Source organism: Aythya marila (assembly GCF_965140915.1).
Source record: "Aythya marila genome assembly, chromosome: 29".
Classification (NCBI taxonomy): Eukaryota; Metazoa; Chordata; class Aves; order Anseriformes; family Anatidae; genus Aythya; species Aythya marila.
Window position 1 is genome coordinate 3,046,834 of NC_139070.1, and position 19,833 is coordinate 3,066,666.

Here is a 19,833-nt window from a genome sequence, read left to right on the forward strand (position 1 = left end):
CGGCACAGTGTTCTCCATGCGGGTGGCCCTCAGGTGCTTGGCCCCGAGTTCCAGGCTGCCAGGGGCATCTCTGCAGGACAGAGGCAGGTGAGGTTCATGGAGGGTGAGTGAGATGCAGTGCAGAGGAGGTGCGAGGGCCCTCCTCATTTCACAGGAAAATGCAGGTTAAAATATCTCATTACTTTCATTACGCTTTTTTTTTTTTCACAGCTGCATTGCCCAAGCATCTGGACTGTGCAATCCCGGCAGTATTAGGTGCAACAGGGACACTGGGACTTGGCAGACCCTTCAAAGAAAGGACGGTGGCTTGGGTTAGAAGTGGGCCATGAGTTTGTGTGAGCTGGGAAAAAACACCAGTAAGAAAACAGGGGTGGTAACATTCCGATTGCTTAAGAGACCTTTGTAGCAGCAGACGGATAGATTTATACAAGGTTGGAGAGAAGTGGAGGCTTGTTCAGACTAGTGCCAGGAAAGCCACACGGACTGAGCTGAGTGTATACAGGTCTATCTATATACATTTATCTATCTTTATGTGTTTATAAAGCTAATGTGTGCTCCAGGAACAAGTGAGCACAGCCTGGACTATACCGAGGATGGCACGTGATGCAAGAGGATCTGCCAAGTCCCGCAGTGCCCAGAGGTTGTTGGAAGTCCCCAGGTCTGAGTCTAGTCCCACGTGTGCTGTTTGGGGCCGTTCCTTCCCTCTCCACGGACGGATGGGCTGGTTGCTGTGCCCCGCTGTCCTAGTGCTGTTCCTGGCTGCGGCTGCCTTCTGTCCGCAGGGCTTCACGAATCCTGCAGGAATGCAGCGCCATCGCCTTCCAGGCACTCCCAATGACGGGACCCTGCGGATTCAGTTCTGACCCCCTCGAGCTGAAAGCATTCCCAGTACCTGCTCTGCCTCGCGGTTGAGGACTTGTGGGTCGCTCTGTGGGTCTGACAGGGGCACGGCACGAGCTGGGGAGCGTCGAGGAGGACACAGGCGTCCCCAGGAGACGAGCGCTGGGTCCCCGGGCTCCCTCCTGGGAGGGAATCTGGGGATGGAACTTGGCTGCCTTCAAACAAACGGCGACAGCTTGCTGGAACAGCAACGCCTCGGGCTTCCAACCGAGCCGCCCAGGTGGGGCTCCGGGCAAAGCCTCGGCCCTGCCGCGGGTGCCCCCCGCGTGGGCGCGGGGCCGGGGCCGGGGCCGGAGGGGCGGTGGCACGGGCCCGGCCCCCTCCCGGGTTCCTGCCCTCCGACAGAAACCCCCCCGTGACGTCACCGCCCCGGCCTTTAGCTGGCCACGCCCCCCGGCCGGGCTCACCCGTTGGGCCGTTGGGTCTCGCTCGCCCCGCCCTTGCGGCGGCTGGGCCAATAGAAGCGCCGCGCCGCGCGGCTGGCCCCGCCCCCCGAGGCGGGCGGGTTCGGCTGCGTCGGCGGCTCGCGGGGTTTTCCTGCGCCGCCATCTTGGTGGGGGGCGGCTGCCGGCCCGCGGGAGCCATGGCCGCCACCGCCGCCAACCCGGGTGAGCCGCGGGGCCGAGCCGGGGCCGAGGGACCCCGGGCTGGGCCGCAGGGGGCTGCCTGGGGGCCGGCGGCGCCGTTAGCCGAGTCGGGGGTGGGCTCAGGGAGGCTGTAGGCGGGGAGGGCCCCGCCGGGACTGGGGGAGGCCCTGAGGGGGGGCGGCCTGGAGGCTGGGAGGAGAGGGGAGGAGGGGGCCGAGGGCTCCGGCTCGGGGCCGGCGGGGGCGACGCGAGGCCGGGAACCCAGCCGCTGCCCCTCGGCTGAGGTGCCGGGGTGCGGGGGGGGGTGTCCCCGCCCTGTGCAGGAGGGCAGCCCCCCCCCCCCGCTGGGCCCTGCAGGCGTCTGGGGGCTTCGGTGCTGGGCTCTGGCTGCTGTCCTTCCCCTGGTGGTTGGGAGCGAGTCCGATACTCGCTGTCCTGAGCGGCTTATGTTGGTGTTAGAGCCTTTCTTGCTGCGTGCTGCCTGAAGTTTCTTTTATTAATTAGCAGCGGGCAAAAGTTGATGGGTTGTTTTGAGGAGTCTTCTTATAAACCTCTCCGTTTCTTTAAACAACTGAGCTGAATAGCTGGTGTGTAACCAAGGATGCGAGCACCTGCTGGCAAAAAGCAGGATATTCTTTCAACTTTTGCTCTCTCAGGTTAGTAACCAAGGGGTAGCCCCCTCTTTGGAGGAAGCTTGGAGTTGGTGATACCTGAAGCTTAATTGGGGGAAAACAAAAACAAAAACACAATCCTTCAGGCTTTCTTAAGATTTCTGGCTAAACTGATCTGAAATCAGCACTTACCTGGAATAACCTGATGTCTGTGAAGTTTGCTGCGAGTTTACAACGTGGTGACTGACATCAGAATTTGAGCTTTGATGTCTTTTTTTTGTTGTTGGTTTGTGGTTTCCAACTATTCTTGCTTGTGGCTTGAGGCTGAGTAGGTCTTGGGCCATGTGACTTGTTCAGGTTTATCGAGGACTGTTCAATGCAACTTGTAAAGGTTGATTTTTTTTCATCCTAACTTAGTTTAGGAAGCTTCTGTGGCTTTAAATATTGAGAAAACATGTTGGGTCATTTGTCTGTGGTGATTTTGAGGCAAAGGTGCAGAAATGGTGTCTGGAAGTGTGTGGTTGTTGTGTCACATAATGAGCTGCAATTCTTCAGCAATCAGAAGGTAGAAATCATATTAGAAGAATCAAACGTTCCTGAATCCTGCTTAGCAAAAACATATCTGAAATGGAAACTGTCAAACTTGTCTTCTAGTTCTGTGGTAAAACGTGCTTTTGGTTCACAACAGCGTCCCATTGAAACAGTGAGATCATTCCAAGTAGTAAAATCTTAGTCATATGCATTGGTGGTGGTGTGGAGTTGATCAGGAAGCTCATTTCTCTTGCCAGTGTAGTGCTGATCGAGGTTCTGCAGTTTGGCAGACAAAGGATATGTAGCTAAATTTAAAGCCAGAAAAAAAAAAAAAAGCTGTTGCCTGGGGTAAGAATGGAAAATGTAAGCTATGGGCCAACTGTGTAAGAATTCAGTGAATGAAGAAAGGAAGATACTCATTGCTCTAAACTGTTCCTGTATTATGAAGTGTTTACAGAACTGTAGTCTTCAGAGTTGCATGACATCTTGGATAATGGAAACATTTTAAACAAATTCACAAGGAAAAGAGAGGGAACTTTCAACATTTGTGTTTAATATTTGTAACTATCAGTAAACAGACTGACCAATACTAACTCTGTCCTTCTAAACAGAGAAGCCATTAAAATACTTAGTCTGCGTAAGCATTATATATGTGGAGATTATTAGTTTGGGAAATTACTCGTGAAAAGTATTCTTTAGAATACTTTCCTTGATCTTGAAAAGTAGGCTGCAGAGCTTCAGTGAATGCTGCATAGTGCCTGAAAATACATGAAATGTCCTCACAGCTTGGGCAGGCCATGGTGAAAGATGAAGAAGTTGACTGCAAAATAAGTTAGAATTCCTTCTAAGTGTTCAACGTGTGGTTTGTGTTCGGTGTGGTGCCATCCTGGGTCTTCTGACCTTCCTCTAACTGCTACATGGGCAAAGCAGGTCACTTCAGAAACCTGTGAGGTGGATAAATACCTCTGCATTTTCAGGTAAAGCAAATTGAGAAATAAATCTGCCAAACCTTTCTACTCATCTTCTCAAGGGTGTGGTGAGTCACCACACAGACCGTTCATCTTATTTAACTGAGAAAGACTTAAGTTGTGAAGAGTGTTATTCAGTTGTGCCTATTTAAACAAGCTTTAAGTTAAAATTTCCTGGCTAGGAGTGAAAAGAGAATAGCATTCACTACCGAGGAGGGAGTATGAGAGAGGGTGGGGTGGGGGTCAAAAGAGGTTTGTTTTACTTGAATTAACTCGGAGACCTTAATATTAACTTGGATTATTAGAGCACTGCTGACTGGATAAATATGTGGTTTATCAGCTTCATTTCAAACATTTTGCTCTTCTCAATGTATGCTTCTGAGCACTTGAAGGTGGAAGATGCATTTGTTTTCTGCGTTGATTTCTACAATGCTTCCTGGGGGGGGTGTTCCCATGAGGTGAAAGCACTGAGCTGGCATAGTTGTCCTCAGGTGACAAAGCGGATCCTTTACTTCACGTGCAGTAAGCAAATTCCCACATGGCATTGCATGGGAATTTCAAACACATGAAAAAAAACTCAACTGAGTGAAAAAATAAGTCTTAACAAACCAGAGATGCAGAAATTAAGACACGTCAATACAAAGCCATGCGTGGTGCTCAGGCTGAAGCCTCACAGTTGTGAGCGAAATGCAAGCGCTCGTTACTTACCGTACGCTGTGTGAGCAGCTATTAACTGCTCACAGACCTGCTCTGAAGTTCCTTGGCTTTTGGGGGAGCTAATGAATGATTACATTTGAACTGATCTTGTGAAGCAAAAAATTGCTGATGGCTACCAGGCTTGGGAAGCAACCAGATGCTGCTCAGGTTAGGAACTGCAGTAGCAGCTGCCTTTTTTTGCTGTGCCTTGTGCAGTGCCTGGTTGTAGCAGGCAGTGGTACAATAACAATGCATTTCAGAGCTACAACAGGCCTGTCTCGTAAATCACAGTTCTGAATATTTTTGTGACTTTTTTTTGAAGTTTTTCCACTGTTGAGATGCCAGTAGTTGCAATAGAGCCTTTCCCAGGGGAGCTAGGGTGGAAGTCTGGCTCTCGAGATTACATTCCCTTAGCTGTTCTCCAGCCTACTCTGTTCTGGGTCGTAATTGTTGGCTGAATTGTGGTTGTGTTTGCACATTTGTATTCAGTTACAAATAAGGATCCGTAATTTCTCTGGTGCCTCTGCTTATCTCTTCTGGCCTTAATTAGATGTAGCATGTGCTAAAGGCAAGCAGGGATTGATTCTGGAAAGGCTTGGAACAGATACCTAACAGGAATATTGCTTGTTGCAGTAGTGGCTGTGTAAAACACACCCTGTTCCCAGAAGGACTGCCGGGGACTCCTGGTGACACATTGGATTTTTGAAGAAACCACTTTCAAAACTGGATGCTTGTCGTGTTGCTTGCTCTCAACATTTATTGTTTCAAAGGATTGTATCCTTTGCCTTTTTTTATTTATTTTTATTTGTTATTCCAGAGAATCGGAAAGATGCTGTTCTTACCTCTTTGAGTACTGGTGTATTGAGTCAGAGCTAAGCACCTTGGAACCTGTGACCTGCTGATCACGTTGGGTTGGCAGCTTTCTCAGGGACTGTAGTTTTAAATGAAATCAGCCTTTACAGATTATGACAACCCAGCTTTTCTCCTGAGGATTGTTTGACTGCTCACTGGGACTTCTGCTCTGCTTGCTCCTGCCTAGATGTGGCTTGCCTTTTATGTTCGAACCCAGGGACTCTCTTGTGCAGCTGGAGAGGGATTGCTGTTCAGTGCCTCTGTTTCTCAGGATAGGCATCTGGGCCGCTGATCTTCCCACATGTGGCCACTTCATCCCCCCTCAGCACACCCCTCGTTGCCATGTACAAAGCTTTTGGAGCTTGTGTTAATAGTTAGAGCACATCTGTGTTCCACCGGTTCTGTTCTGATCCCCACGTAAAATTGTTGCACGACCTGTGTTTGGACTGGGGAGAAATTGGGAGGGTGGGGGAGGAGTTAGGACTTGAGCTTGACGTTTGCTTAATGCTTTGAAAGGAGGCTTTGCGTTCGTGTGAGTGCCTAACTTAGAAATACTGAAGGATGAAAAAGCTAGAATGGCCTGTCATCCCATCAGCCTGCCCCATGAGCTCCTTTTCTGGGGTGAGGAAGTGGTGGGTCATGTGAAGGAGCACAGAACCATTTTGATGCTCTTTTAGCGTGCAGAGCAACATATTATCAGTTCACATTATCAAATGTCAAGATATTTTATGTTCTTTCATTTGTGAAAGGGCACGTTGTACCCCGAGAGGCAGATGTTTCTGCATAGGAAGCTGAAGCGTGAGGTGAAGGGATTTAATGTGAGATGCTAGTCCATGCAGCAGGTTCCATGGAAGTGCAAAGACTCAGGTGAGGCCTTTAAAAACACAGATGCCTTCCCCCAACTCTAGTTAGAAGTTGATTTGCAGAGGAACTGTACAGTGTCGCTTCCTTCCACTGCCCTAAGCCGGAAATTCCTCTCTTCTTAATAATAATAATAAAAATATCTGCAGTGCTCCAGAAACTTTATTTCTGTTCAAATCACGGTATTTGCATACGTATGTTGAAAAGCCACAGACTCCTTGGAAGGCTGTCTATGAAAAGGGAATGAAGTATCTGACCTGGTTTGCTTGCACTCGGGGCTGTGTTCCACTAAATGAAGACCTTTGATATCAGCACTCTCTGCACCTCAGGGTTTCCCCTGGGAATAAGGGAAGCAGCACAGAAGACAGCCATCAGTGGCAGCGCCCAAGCAATCCCAAGTCAAATGGGGAGAGTGTAAGGAGATGGGAACCTCTCTGGGCCCAGCTTGGAGGGTGGGTGTAAGGAAGGCCAGCCTCCAGTTATTTCAAGTGCATCACATCAGCTGGCTTGAGCTTATCGTGCAGGGACTGATTTCCTGGCAGAGAACCTTCACAGAGCTGTTCGTATTTTGTTGCTGCAGCTAGTGCTGAGGTTGGGTTTGTGTGCTCGTGCTTTTTGGGTCTGTCTGTTGGCCCCCTGGACTGCCAAGTGCTGAGCTGTATATTTGTTCTGTAGTTTAGTCACCCTTAGGAAGTTATAAGGACTGGCAAGGAAGAAACTTTCTCTGCAATGCCGGTTGCTTAGAAGGATGCAGATCAGTACAAGTGGTCCTGCATCTCTCTGTGTAAGTACTGCTTAGATTAAATTGCTGTCAGATTGAAAGACAACTTCAGTAACAGTATAAAAAAAAAAAACAACTTGTTAAAGCCTGATCTGTCTGCTGAAAATAGTTGGTTTTTTTCTTTCCTGGGGAGGGTGGGTTGTGGGTGCAGAAGGCTGTGGTTTGTTTGATGTGAGCTGTAAAAATGAGCATTGCTGCACAGTTGCACTCTACACTATCTGTAGTTCTCCTTCCCTTGTCTAGGAATATTCTAGTGGCCTGGGCTCAGCTGAGATTTGACCTCACCAGAGCTTCAGGCTCGATTTGTTGCCATATTTGTTAAACCCTACTTTGTTTGCTTAGTCCCTCCAGTTCTGGCGGCAGTTGATGTGTGAGCTCTCCGTGTCAGTGTACTGCTTTGCTGTGGTCTGGGAACCTTAGCAATAGGCTTTTAGGGATGTGTTTCTGTCCCCTCCACTTTGATAAAGCAGAATTGTTTTTTCTGCCTTCAAGGCACTCCGCGCAGCGCAGTTTGCAAAGATTGTGGGGGAGATGCTCTGGCTGAAGTGAGTATTTTGGTTGCAGTCTAGCAGTTGGTTAGCAGCAAACTGTGAAGAACCACAGCTGTTCAAACGGATAGAGTGGGCTTATTTCAGAAATGTGAACAAATGCCTTTTAACCTTTTTGAAAAGCTCTGGATCTGCTGCAGATCAAATTGTGTTAATGTAGAAGAATGTTTAACACGGCTCTTGTGGTAATATCCTATGATGAGATCTCAGTTGAAAGCATGCTGAGCCAGCTATAACACTACAGAGCTGCTTTCTGTGTGCTCCTGAATTCTAAATTGGGAGTAAGGGGAAAAAAATCCTACCTGAGAGTCAGAAGTCGGGCTCTGTGCTCTCAAACTCTGCTTTCTAATGTCAGGTCTTGGCTTGTGAGGAACTGAGAAAGTCTGAGTTGGCTTTGGTGAGAGCTGGGAGCTGCTGGCTGAGCGCATGGGGAGGAACGGGCGGCATCTGTCTGTTGGGTCTGGGCACGGGCTCGAGCCAGCCTGCCCACGCTGCCGCGGGGGGGTTCAGTGTGTACTGGCATGGAGAGCCGGGGCTTCTGGCTTTCGTTGTGGGGAAAGAGTGTAATATGTAATCTTGGGCCTGCCGTCTGGCTTGTGAAGAGGGCAGCACATTCAGCTTCTCCCTGACACACTCCTTTCTTTCCCGTACACTGGAAGGGGGGTATTTTTTATCTCTTCAGGCATCCTTTTCCGCAGATCTTGTGTCTGTGTGGAACCTCTCTAATCCATTATGCTGTGGCATTAGCGGTGTATCTCAGGATTCATCAGTTCAGTGCTTTTTGCAGGTGTTACCTGCCTGTTTCATCTCTTTAAGAATTCATTAAGTTTCTTGCTGCTTGCACAACTGTTCTGTCCGTAAAACACAAGGCTTCTAGCTCCAAGCGAGCCTGCTTGTGTACCTAACAGGGGCAGTGTTGGTGGCGTCGTTTTGGGGAAGAACGACTGTTCTGCTCTGGGTGTGTGGTCAGTCGTGGAGAAGCACAGTCAGCCTGGCGATCTCACCCCTTCTGCCTGCGGGTCTGTACTGCTGAACAAGAGGAATGTGCATCTGAAAGACATCTTGGCGAGGTGCCTCACGAGCACCTTGGTTAGCTTTTTGTCTCTTAGGCTGGAAAATGCATCCTCTGAAGGAGGTGGTAGGAAAGTCGTTCAGGCGAACCCGTGACTCTTCTCCTCCCCTTCTGCATGCTTATGCAGCTAGCGTATGAGAGTTGTTTTAGCCCCCACCCATGATCGCATCAGACTCCTCCCCTGTCTAAAAAGGAGACCACATCTTTTAGTTTAATGAGCTAAGCCTTTGAGCTTATGGAAACAGCGTGTAGTCAGAGCTTGAAATGGACCCTGAGCGCGGGCTGTGGAGCAGCAGTAGATAAAAGGACTAGAAGCATGCTGCGCAAAATCTCTACTTCAGACACTGAAACGCTCTCAATGAGAGCTCTGTGTTGAGACTACTCTGTCTGAGCTAGAGGGGGATTTGATGTAACACTCTTACGGTGTTTCTGCCCCTCCTGTTTAGAAATGGCATCAGATGTTTCCTCGCTGAATGCAGCTGTCAGCTCTGGGAACCCTGGGCCGGGTGCACAAGCTGGAGGAGCCATCGTTCAGAGAGCCAACAAGAGGCGTCCTGGGTGAGTGTGTACTCCATGGTTGGCTTTTTTAATTCTTTGCTGGATGTGTGTGAAGTGGTCTTTGGGGAAATGTTGCTCTCCTGAAGAGCGGTTGGACTTGTGATGAGGGAACTTGTCTATTTTTAAGCAGAGTGGCCAGACTCCTTCAGTTGTGCTGTATGAAGTCCTTTTCCTGTGGAGTGGCATGCTTTGTGCCATCGTATCCTATAAAACCAGAATTCTGTGTTGCATACAAAAACAGAGGGTTAAAAAGCTGAGTTAAAACTCAGAGGGGGTTATTTGCCAAGGATTGAGACGGGAGTCATAGAAGCAGTGAAAGAAGCTGCAGTGTGCTTGTGGTAGGCTTTTTGTTTGCTAAAAATGCCTTTGCAAATTAAAAGGATATTGAGTGGCTTATTTTAAATTCCTGGCCCAAAAAACATCCTCTTAACTTCCAATCTAATTAAAATCTGTGTTCTCTCCATCACTCGCTCTTTCCTTTACCTCCATTTGCTGAGTGATGCTCTCACTCCCCTGCAGCTCCTCCCATGCTGTCTGCTGCTTGTTCCTTGCAATTCGTTTACAAACATGCATGCTGCTATGCTGTCTCTCCGGACCAATGTTCCATCCTGAAAGGAAGTGTAGTGAAAAGCTTTTCCTCTGCCATCCCACATACACTTGTAACAGGGACAAAACATGCTTCCAACAGCACTGTGACATTGTCCATTGTCGAACTAAGGATGACCATGCAGGTCACCAGACTGAACTGTAACTCTTGAAATGCTGGGCCCTTCTCTTTTTTTTCCTCTTAAAGCAACTGGTCCAAACTTTTGAGTTGTAAATGCTCTATTTGTGGGTTGTTGATCAGTCACTTGAGCAACAAGAAGCAGTTGCGGCAGCCTATTGTGCTTCAGATTGCTGCTGTGAGATCCAGAGCATTTGGAGTAGGAGTTTATGATGCAATGGGTGCTCAGTGGTCTGTCTTTTGAACTGTTTCCTTGCTCTGTTTCTGTTAAACACATAAAAGAAGCCCCCTTCTAAACCTTGTGGATTGTTTCATGTTCGTATTTGGGATTACTTAAATCTTCCTTTCAGGAATCATCTGCATCCCTGCAAGGACAGAAGAAAAAACATCATGTGAAGGAGAAACTGCTTGGTTAATCTCTTCTTGCTTATGTTTTTCAGGCTTGATTTTGATGATGATGGAGAAGGGAACAGTAAATTCCTCAGGTGAGAGAGAACATCACATCCAGAAGTTTCTGTTGTGTGATCTAAGTGTCTCTGCATTCCCCTCAGAGTAGGAGCTTGCTGTTTCTGTGGCTTTTCCTGTCCAGCAGTGCAGAGTTGAAAGCAACGGCTGTGAAGGAGAGGAGGCAGCGATCCACTTCCTTAAGCTCTTCCCTTTCTCTTAGTAAGCAGTATTTCTCCATCTCTGCAGCTGATGCCAAATAAAAGCTGCTATGCATATGGGGGTCTGTGAGTCTGGAGAAGGGACTGTGGTTGGGAGGAGATCCTGTTACTGCCTGGGATACAGTCTCTACCTCAAAACACCCAGGGCCAGCCCCACAATGTGATGAGGTCAGCTGCAGAGGTGAGCCTTCTGAGCTCCGGGCTCACAGCAAGGCTGGAAGCAGTGTTGTGGAACTCAGTGATGATGTTAGCGTTCAGTACCAGCACTGCAGAAGATTAAATATTTTCTGTGAATGCTCTCAGCAATCTGCTGTTTGTTTCAGCACAGCACTATAGGAGTACTGCTGCTGGCCCAAGCCCCTGTTTATTGTAGAGAAGAATCTTCTGCCAAATAGCTTGTCAGCACAACAGTGAGATGCTGAGCTTTTGTTAGGGCCTTAGGTATGTATCACTTAATTCTCATCTGTTGTAAGGATGCTCCAACTACAGAGACCTCCTTGTTCCTGAGGAGTTGGCAAGCCTGCAAGTATCTCCCCTCACGACCCATATGGAATGCAGAAGAGTTGGAAGATCTCATGTAACTTATTTGTAGTCGCACTACATGGTTTGGGATTGGACAACTAATGTATGTCAGTCTGCTAGAGATGACTTCAGGATGGCTTCGAGATGATTATGGTCCTGATGATCGTAGGATTTACCTATGAGATCTTTTGGATGAAGGTGTTGGTCTGTGCTAATTGAATCTTCAAAGCTCAGCTGAACCTATTGCTTTGTGTGTGTGTGTTCACTTAAATTACTGAGTGAAATGCCATTGTCTTTGATAGGAATGTGATGTGGGAGACATCTATGTCATAAAAGTCTACACTTTATTTTAATTAGATAAAGGAAGAATATGGTTCTGGATTGCCTAAGCTCAGCAGAGTTTGCATTTTCTGCATGTTTTGTTAAACCTTGTTCTCTTTGTCTTTGGGAAATAAATGTAAACACTTTTTTTTTCCTTCCTCTCCCCTTCCTCCTAGGTGTGATGATGACCCAATGCCAAATGATAAGGAAAGATTTGCCAGGTAAGAATCTGTTGTATTGCAATTTTGGAAGATTGTGGTGCCAAACCACCCTAACATAAGAGATCCTGTGGCACCCTTCTAATTAGCAGCTAGATTTTTCTCTCCTTTAAAGGAAGGTGCATCTTGCACCAAAGGACTGAGATACTTTCCTTTTTTTTTTTTTTTTTTTTTTTTGGACCAGTTCATTATGAGTATGATAACTTTATCTTCTTTCTTAATATCTATTTCAGCTGTTGGCTTGGACTCTCATGTTCTTCTTCTGCCCAAGAAACTTGCAGACAAGTTTTATGCTTAGTTTAGGATTTATTTGAACAGGGTCTTCTGGCAATTTTTGTGCTTACCTGTGTGTGGCTTATATGTTCTGTGGGGGAGTAAGTCAGGCAGAAGCTTCCCTTAAACAAGGGATTGCCTAGACACTAGAGTGTACAGTAATGTTATAGGCAGTATTTTGATGCTGATTTTCTACCTGGTGGTGTCTGAGAGCAGCTCTGTACTGTCTAGTTACTTCATGGTATTCCTCAGTTTTCTGAAGACCGTGAAACTAAATTTAAGTATTTTTATGAGTTTCATTTATGTTGCAGTATAACATTCTTTTTTTTTTTTTTGTCAAAGTAAGCTTCTTTTGTGTATACTGAGTGTTATAAATTTCAGATTGTCCCCTTAGTGCAAAGGGTCATTATCTTATGTCTTGGTAGGAGGAAATAAGAGCAAATACAGAATAGTGGTCAAGATGCTGTGCTTAGTCATGTGTCCTAAGGAGAGATCAGACTTCAGAAGTTCCTGAAACTGGAGTTAAAATAAAAGTGCTTGAGAACAAGGGGGAATGGACTGCCTAGTATGTTGCTTCAAGGACCCTGAGGATCAGCAGGGTGTTATGTTGGTTGTGGGGGCCTCTTCCTGCAATTTCCCAGAGGTGATACAATGAAACTACTGGTGTAGAAATAAAGGCTTTATAAAATGTCTCTTCCCTGTTTCAGCCAGAGCTATAAACTTGTGTTAAAGTTTTAGTGCACAGAGGGAAATATTGCAAAGCCAAAATTTCAGGTCACAGTCACGCTGATCGTCTGCCAAATATCTAGGAGTGACTTCTAAGCTGAGGCTCTCTAGCTTTTAAGTGGTTTGACTTGACCTGAAATCAAGCAAATTGGAAATGTGTTTGCCAGCCCACACCAAATAACTTTATTCCCTAGTGCAAGTCATAAGCTCTGGAAACTTAAGGCATAGCAGACCCCGATAACTTAAGTGGTAGGATAATGCAAAATACCAAAAAGGCACATTCTGTAGGCAGGAATTGCAATGTTGAATGGTTTCATAGTCTCTAAAGTTAGAAGACCTACTTGTTGACTGTACAGTGGTACCATAGCTGGAGTGGGGTCTCAGATCCCTGTTACTACTGTTGTGGTATGCCCTTTGATTACCTTGGTTAACATGGACAAGGTTGGAGAAGAAAAGAGGAATATGCAACAAGACAAAGAAAAAAACCCCAACCAACCAAAAAAAAAAAACATCACAATCCCAGAACTGAATGTTATACACCTAAAGTTGTTAAGGCCCAGGCCCAGAGCCGTTGTCTGCAGTATTTAGGACATCTGCAGTAACCTATGCACTTTAATGTAGAGGTTATCACTTGCAGTTACTGACTTGGGCAAGTCTCTAAAGGACAGTGGCAGGAGGTGAAGAGTGTTGACAAAGTTTTCAGCATTCAGACACCCTGAATGCAGGTGTAACAAAAGGATGCCACAGATCCTCTCTGCATCTGCCCCCCTTGGCTTGCTCACAGATGTTTTCCATGACTGCTGGTATCGTATCATGCTCTTTGTAACTTTCTGTTAGCCTACATCTTTCAGTACATTCTTCCTCCATCCTCAGATGATATGAAGCAAAACAGAGCATAGAAGAGAACATCACGTTTTAAGTGCTGTATTAGAACCTATTTGAAGTTGAAAAGCGTCACAGCTGGTTAATGCTAAAATACACCTATTAGACTCCAGAAATGCACATTATATGTCTTAGTTGCTGAGCCTTTGAGTGATTGCCCACCTGCCTCACTGAGAACACATGGTTACCTTCACCTTTCCTGGCAGTAGCTCTTGAAGGATTATTTGTTATCCAAGGCAGCCAAGACTGAACCGGAAAAACTTACTAGTCTTTTCAAAACATGGTTTGCAGATTCTTCTTCCCTGAAAACTGAAAGTGCATGCAAGTTGATGGGAATGTCTGCCTGCCTTTTTGTAAATGATGTGCGTAACATCTGTGTAATTTGTCATGTAGCCATCTTGACTGTGTTGTCCTGAATGGTGTTTATGTAACAGCATTACAAAAATGTGGTATCTGTGAACCTTATGCTCTTTAGATTTTTTTTAAATCTGCTTTTCTGTTTTCTTAATCTCAAACAGGCTATTGATTTTTTTTATTCCCCTTTAAAGAAAGAGCAGTTTAATGTAGTCTAGACCCTCTTCTTCCTTTTAATCTTGCACAGAACGATCTGCACCTCAGTTACATGTAAAATCTACTCCTTACCTATTTTATGATTCTGATAAGCATTCTAAAACTTTAAAACAATGTAGATTAGTTTAATGTGTAATGATGCAAAGTGACTGCTTTGTTTTATGGAATTAATCTCCTGCAAAACAGGCATATCTGTAGGCTGGGTTTCCTAGTACATCTTCCCATTTTTCATTTCTTTAAACTTTTTTCCATTTTAGCTTAGCTCGCTGATTTTATTTTTAGGTCTGATGATGAACAGAGTTCAGCGGATAAGGAGAGACTTGCCAGGTAGGAGAACGGAGATTTCAAGCATGGACAAGCAGAGTATTTCCTTTCCTTTATATATCTCTAGGCATCCCTTTTCCTTTTTTTCCCCTCCTTCCCTCATCTGCTGCAGTAGAGGACTTAAAAGTGAACAGACTTCTGGAAATTGCTGTGTAATACAAATTAGGAGGGGAAAGGCATCTAGTTCCCTTATAAGAATGTCTTTGGGGAATACACAAAAGGATTTGTTCGCAGAAGACTACAGGGAAGAACGTGGTTGGACCACTGCTTTCACTGAGTATTGTAGCTTTGCTAACTTGTGCTAAATACATTTTTTCTTGTGCTGGATCAAGGTGGCAACTGCCTTGTTCTGGCCTTGGTAAAGTTTTCTCATGGGAATGCTATTGTACTGTCAAAACAGGCATTAAAAAATGTACTGGTTAATTTTTTCTACTTAATTTTATGGTCCCTTAAAAACTTCCAGGAAAGTTGAAGAACAATTTAGGCTTACTGAAAGCAGGATATTTTCTTGAGTTCCTGTTTGTAGTTTCTTAGGAACCATGACTCTCGCTGAAATGACTGAAGCAGTCATTGTGAATTCTGTACCATTAATATAGAAGTGTACCCTGAGAACACGAGTTCCCAGCTGCAGGTGGTAGAGATGGTGTGTTGTCAGGACTGCATTGCTCCAATAGCAAAACATTGACCCTGAATGTATCCTTCCCTGTTTTGAACTGCAAAAACAGCTTAACTGCCAAGGCTTCTGTTGCTTGCCACCCATGGCTCATTACTGCTGCAGAGCTGAGGGTTGATAATTCATGAGTTAATGGCTTGTTTTGTGGTTTGCCATTCTGCAAACTTACCTTGTACCTTTTTTGGATTGTTTCACCCTAGATTGATTCTTAAACAGTATGCAGGACTAAAAGACTGTTCTGAATGTTGAGAATGCCATGGCTCTGGTCAGTTTACTGCCTACTTTCTGGTTTTAAACCAAAAAATAACCCTCAAACACAGTCTTCCCTAACCACAGTATTGCGTAGCTTAAATATTTGAGGAGGTAAGGAAACCTTATAGGTGAGGCTTGTGACTACCGCAAACAGCAGTGTTTTTCAGGAATTTCTCTTCCAATGACATAGTGACTCTCTTCCCAGTAGTCATTTCTTGCTGTCATGCAAGAGCCTGAAGTAAAAAACATTTGGCAGTGGGGCAAGTAAAATGTCTAATGGTTTCCCAATAGCCTTTGTAGTGGAGGTAGTTTAATTTTCACAATTGAGCATGCAAGTTTGGAGAAACTTGATTAAAGGTGAGTGTGATAATTGAAGCACTAATTTTTCTGAGAATTGATTTCTTGCAGCAAGGAGCAAGGTCAATGAATGATTGCACACACCTGGGTGTTGATAAATGCTTCATTTTTTTTATCCTCTTTCCCTTGCTTATGTTCCCTCAAACACTCATGTCATTACGTTTTTCTGATCATGTGCTTCTGTGCATCTGATCCATCCTTTTGTATAAGAAACTTGGCTTTTAAGTTCTGTTTTGAAAAACCCACGTTAGTGCTGCAGTGAAATTACATGTACTAGATAAAAAGAATACAGAAATTATATTTTGACTTCTGGGGACTTGATGAGGAATTGTGCCTTGTGAGCAGACTTGCAAAAGGCATGTGAAGAACATCTGTAAGGACAGTAAATGGGCAGAATTGTTGTACTGTCTCAAGAGAAATTGTGTGCACCACCCAGGTCTTTACCTGGTAGGTGGGCTGTCTGTGTTGGCCTTGATCTGAAGAGAAATGAGGTGTACATCTCCCCTCAGAAGTTTTCCCTTCTGCCATATTGCTGGCTTTCAATGTAACTGAGAAGTATCTTCATAAAGGCACTGTAAGGTGAGGCCCCTTTTTCTTTTTTTTTTTTTTTTTTTGGTAATTTAGGTGTCCAAGTCTTAATTGCAATCCTGGCCTCCTTGTATGGTTACTGGAGATGAGTGTCTACAAGGGTGGGGGTAGCATTTGTTTAATCCTCAAAAAGGGGCTGGGATGAGTATTCTTAGCCTGTCTGAACCAGTGCTGATGGGGCCTCGCTGCTTAAAGGCAAGCTTCCTCCCTCAAGTCTGATGAATCCTACCTTAAGATCAGAGGCCATGGTAAAGGAAGAAATTCTCTGGCTTCCTGAAGTGGTGTGGAAATGGTGGAAAAGCTTCTCCCTGTTTTAAAATAGCTTAGCTCATAGCTTTCATGAGATACTGGAGAATCAACATGATTTAAAATGAGGCTCTCTTGTCTGCAGCGAAGGAGGTCCAACTGTAGACTCTTCTCCTTGCACTTGTTCCTGCGTTCCTTTATGCACGACCAGCATGCGAGACGCTTGTAGTCCTAACTCCTGATGACCCTGATGCATTTCTGTATTTTGCACCTTGGCCTTGTGGAAGCATCGCCATAGGAAAATGGCTGAGCCTTCTGGCCTGTTAGTAACTTTGTCTTCCTCCTTTCCCCCCTGGCCTTTTTAGGGAAAATCACAGCGAGATTGAACGTAGGCGAAGGAACAAGATGACTGCCTACATCACAGAGCTGTCAGATATGGTGCCTACCTGCAGTGCCCTGGCCCGTAAACCAGACAAGCTTACCATCTTGCGCATGGCTGTCTCTCACATGAAGTCTCTGCGTGGCACAGGCAATACCTCCACTGATGGCACCTACAAACCCTCCTTTCTCACTGACCAGGTCTTGCCTTAATGCTACTTTGTGGGAAATACTGCAATTACAGGGGGAGAGGGGAAATTAAATTGTGGGTGGGGGAGTTAGGTGCCTGGGGTGAGTTTAGAGAGTGTCACCTGCTTGTCTGTGGAGTTAAGAGCATGTCTGTCTGTTGTGAATGCAGGAACTGAAACACCTGATCCTAGAGGCAGCCGACGGCTTTCTGTTCATAGTGTCCTGTGAGACTGGGAGGGTGGTGTATGTCTCTGATTCTGTGACTCCTGTCCTGAACCAGCCCCAGTCTGAATGGTTTGGCAGCACCCTATACGACCAGGTGCACCCAGATGACGTGGGCAAGCTGAGGGAGCAGCTTTCCACATCAGAGAATGCACTGACAGGTAAAGCAGCCTGAGAGAGGATTGGCAGGGGTGGGCAGCGTGAAAGCCATCAAAGGACTTGGTTGGATCAAAACCTTCCCTTTGTAGAAGGAACCAAACCCTGGTGCCTTTCTAACAAGGATCCTGCAGCCCCCCCTGAGAATGCATCTAAAGGTACCACTGGTGACACTTATATCTCACTAGTTTCCTAATGCGTTACCTGGTGCCTGTGTTGGGGAAAGGACTCAAATTGCGATAGCATCTTGTTTTTACTACCTTCTTTAGGTCGCATCCTAGATTTAAAGACAGGTACTGTCAAGAAGGAAGGCCAGCAGTCCATGAGAATGTGCATGGGTTCACGAAGATCTTTTATCTGCCGAATGAGGTAATGGAGAGAGTCCTTGGAAGTCTCATTAGAGCCTGAAGCTGAACTTGCCAATGTCCCCTTCATACCTTTATTCCAGTGCTTTTTGCTCATTCTGCCAGACAAGATATAACATGGGGTGAGCTTTCCACACAGAGCTAGCAGTTGAGAGCTAGAGGTTTTTCTTTGCCTGGTGCTAAAATAGCTCAACCGTTGATGTAGGAGGTCCAGTTTCAAGTAACAATTTATTTTGACCCGATGTGTCATCACAGTTCTGGAAGTCTGTAGAATGAGTGCTTTTGACTTGTGTGATGGAGCTTCAAAGGTTTATCCCCATTTATAGAGTACTTTGTCTTATTCAAGATTGTTTTGATGGAAAAACAATCCAGGAAAGACAAAAGCCTTTCCCCTCTCACTTATAATTCTGGTACAGGTGTGGCAACGGCTCAGTGGATCCAGTTTCTGTAAATCGTCTCAGCTTTATGAGGAATCGCTGCAGGTAAATAACACAAGGGTTATGGTCAAGCCCTTTGCATTGCTAGGAACAAAAGAAATGACAGTTCTGACAGTGGTGGGGACACAGCGTGGTTAGTGACTGTATAGGGTGGGCTAGTATAGCTCATAGAGCTTGGAGACAACTGCTGGAAGATGAAGTACCAGTATGTCGGTGAAGATAGTCCTGAGAAATGTTAGTTCTTTACTCCATGCTTGGGGTTTTAAGTCAGTTTAAAATGTGTTCTACAAAACTATTGTTGTTGGTCCTGGTGCATATTATCCCAGTGTTAATTTGAAGCTGAGACAAATTCCAAACTACTGGGAGCCACCCAGATGGAAAGCAGTTCTTCAGGAAAGGACCTAGGAGTCCTGGTGGGCACCAAGCTGAACATGAGCCAGCATTGTGTCCTTGCTGCTAAGAAAGCTGATGGCTGCACTAAGCAAAGTATTGCCAGCAGGTCAAGAGAGGTGATCCTTCTCTACTCAGCATTATTGAAGCTGCATCTGGAGTGTTAGTCTCTCTTTGTACAGGACAGAGACATGCTGGAGACAGGACAGAGACATGGTGGCCCTATGGGGGCCACCAAGATGTCCAAGGGATTGGAGCACCTTTCTTAAAAGAGGCTGAGTGCTGGGGCTGGTCAGCCTGGAGAAGAGAAAGTTTGGGGGGATCTTACCAATGTGTCAAAGGGAGGGTGCAAAGAGGGTGGAGCCAGGCTCTTTTCAGTGGTGCCCAGTGCCAGAACAAGAGGCAGCGGGCACAAACTGCAACACGAGAGGTGCCCTCTGAACATCAGGAAGCACATCTTTACTGTGCAGGTAACAGTGCTGAAACAGCTTGCCCAAGGAGGTTGTGGAGTCTCCTTCAAAAGCCACCTAGACTTGGGCATCCGTCTCTAGTTGGCTGTGCTTGAGCAGGGGGGGCGGACACAGATGGCCTCCAGAGGCTCCTTCCTATATCTTAGTCATTGTATGAGTTTTGTCTTTACACCTCTTGGGTTTATGTCAAGTCTCTTCTTTACCCTGAAGATGTTGTGTGGAATTTTTTTTTAATACAAGTATAAAACTTGCCTCATCCAGTTTAATATATAGCACAATCAGAACTGTTTCTCTCTCCCAAGGAATGGCTTAGGTGCAGCAAAAGATGGTGAACCTCACTACGTTGTGGTGCACTGCACAGGTTACATAAAGGCCTGGCCCCCTGCAGGTAATGACTTAGTGAAAGCATTCAGATATGTCCATTTCTAAAAATGTAGTTTGAAATTGTCCATTCTCTGAACTGAATGTGCAAGCAAATACTTTCTAAATGTATCTGTTACTTGGTCATTTTAGGATTGAACTAATTTTTGCAGATGCTGGAACAGAGAAGTGTGTGTCTAAGCAGTATTCTCTGTAGAGGATGAAAATTATATTAGGCTGTCTAATTTACTAGCTAATTCTGAAAGTTACAGAGATCTTGAACTTTTCTGGCAAGAAAAGGGAGGGGGGAGGCAGCTTAATGTACTGAATTCCTTCATGGGAAAGGATATTGAATTAAAAAACAGGGTGGAGAGATGTGTTGAAGTCAGAACTGCATGCCTTTTTTCCTCTGAAATCAGCAGTTCTTCCTGTATTGACCTTGCTGGAATTTTTGGCACTCCCCTCTCAGGTGTTTCACTGCCTGATGATGACCCGGACGCTGGCCAGGGCAGCAAGTTTTGCCTCGTGGCTATTGGCAGACTCCAGGTGTGTAGCATCTT

General features: G+C 45.8%; 1 protein-coding gene and 1 long non-coding RNA gene across 14 annotated transcripts in view; one reads left to right on the top strand and one right to left on the bottom strand.

The window, feature by feature from the left end:
* Window positions 1–26: 26 nt before the first annotated feature.
* Window positions 27–1,210, bottom strand: LOC309888503. The gene is made up of 3 exons (XR_014319155.1): window positions 589–1,210; window positions 183–286; window positions 27–70 (listed from the first exon to the last, which is right to left on the bottom strand). It is a non-coding gene; the product is annotated as an uncharacterized lncRNA (long non-coding RNA).
* A 175-nt stretch (window positions 1,211–1,385) lies between these two features.
* The window catches only part of ARNT (aryl hydrocarbon receptor nuclear translocator), a 29,436-nt gene continuing 10,988 nt past the window's right edge, over window positions 1,386–19,833 (top strand). For 5 of the 13 annotated variants that reach the window (XM_082781121.1, XM_082781126.1, XM_082781132.1 and 2 more), the window contains exons 1-12: window positions 1,386–1,508; window positions 8,854–8,965; window positions 10,130–10,174; window positions 11,374–11,418; window positions 14,149–14,193; window positions 16,672–16,885; window positions 17,043–17,256; window positions 17,344–17,409; window positions 17,521–17,620; window positions 18,033–18,098; window positions 19,216–19,301; window positions 19,743–19,819. In XM_082781121.1, coding sequence (XP_082637247.1) covers window positions 1,484–1,508; window positions 8,854–8,965; window positions 10,130–10,174; window positions 11,374–11,418; window positions 14,149–14,193; window positions 16,672–16,885; window positions 17,043–17,256; window positions 17,344–17,409; window positions 17,521–17,620; window positions 18,033–18,098; window positions 19,216–19,301; window positions 19,743–19,819 — 1,095 coding nt within the window. In that variant the 5' untranslated portion in view covers window positions 1,386–1,483. The other 8 variants (XM_082781128.1, XM_082781129.1, XM_082781133.1 and 5 more) reach the window with 6 other exon arrangements.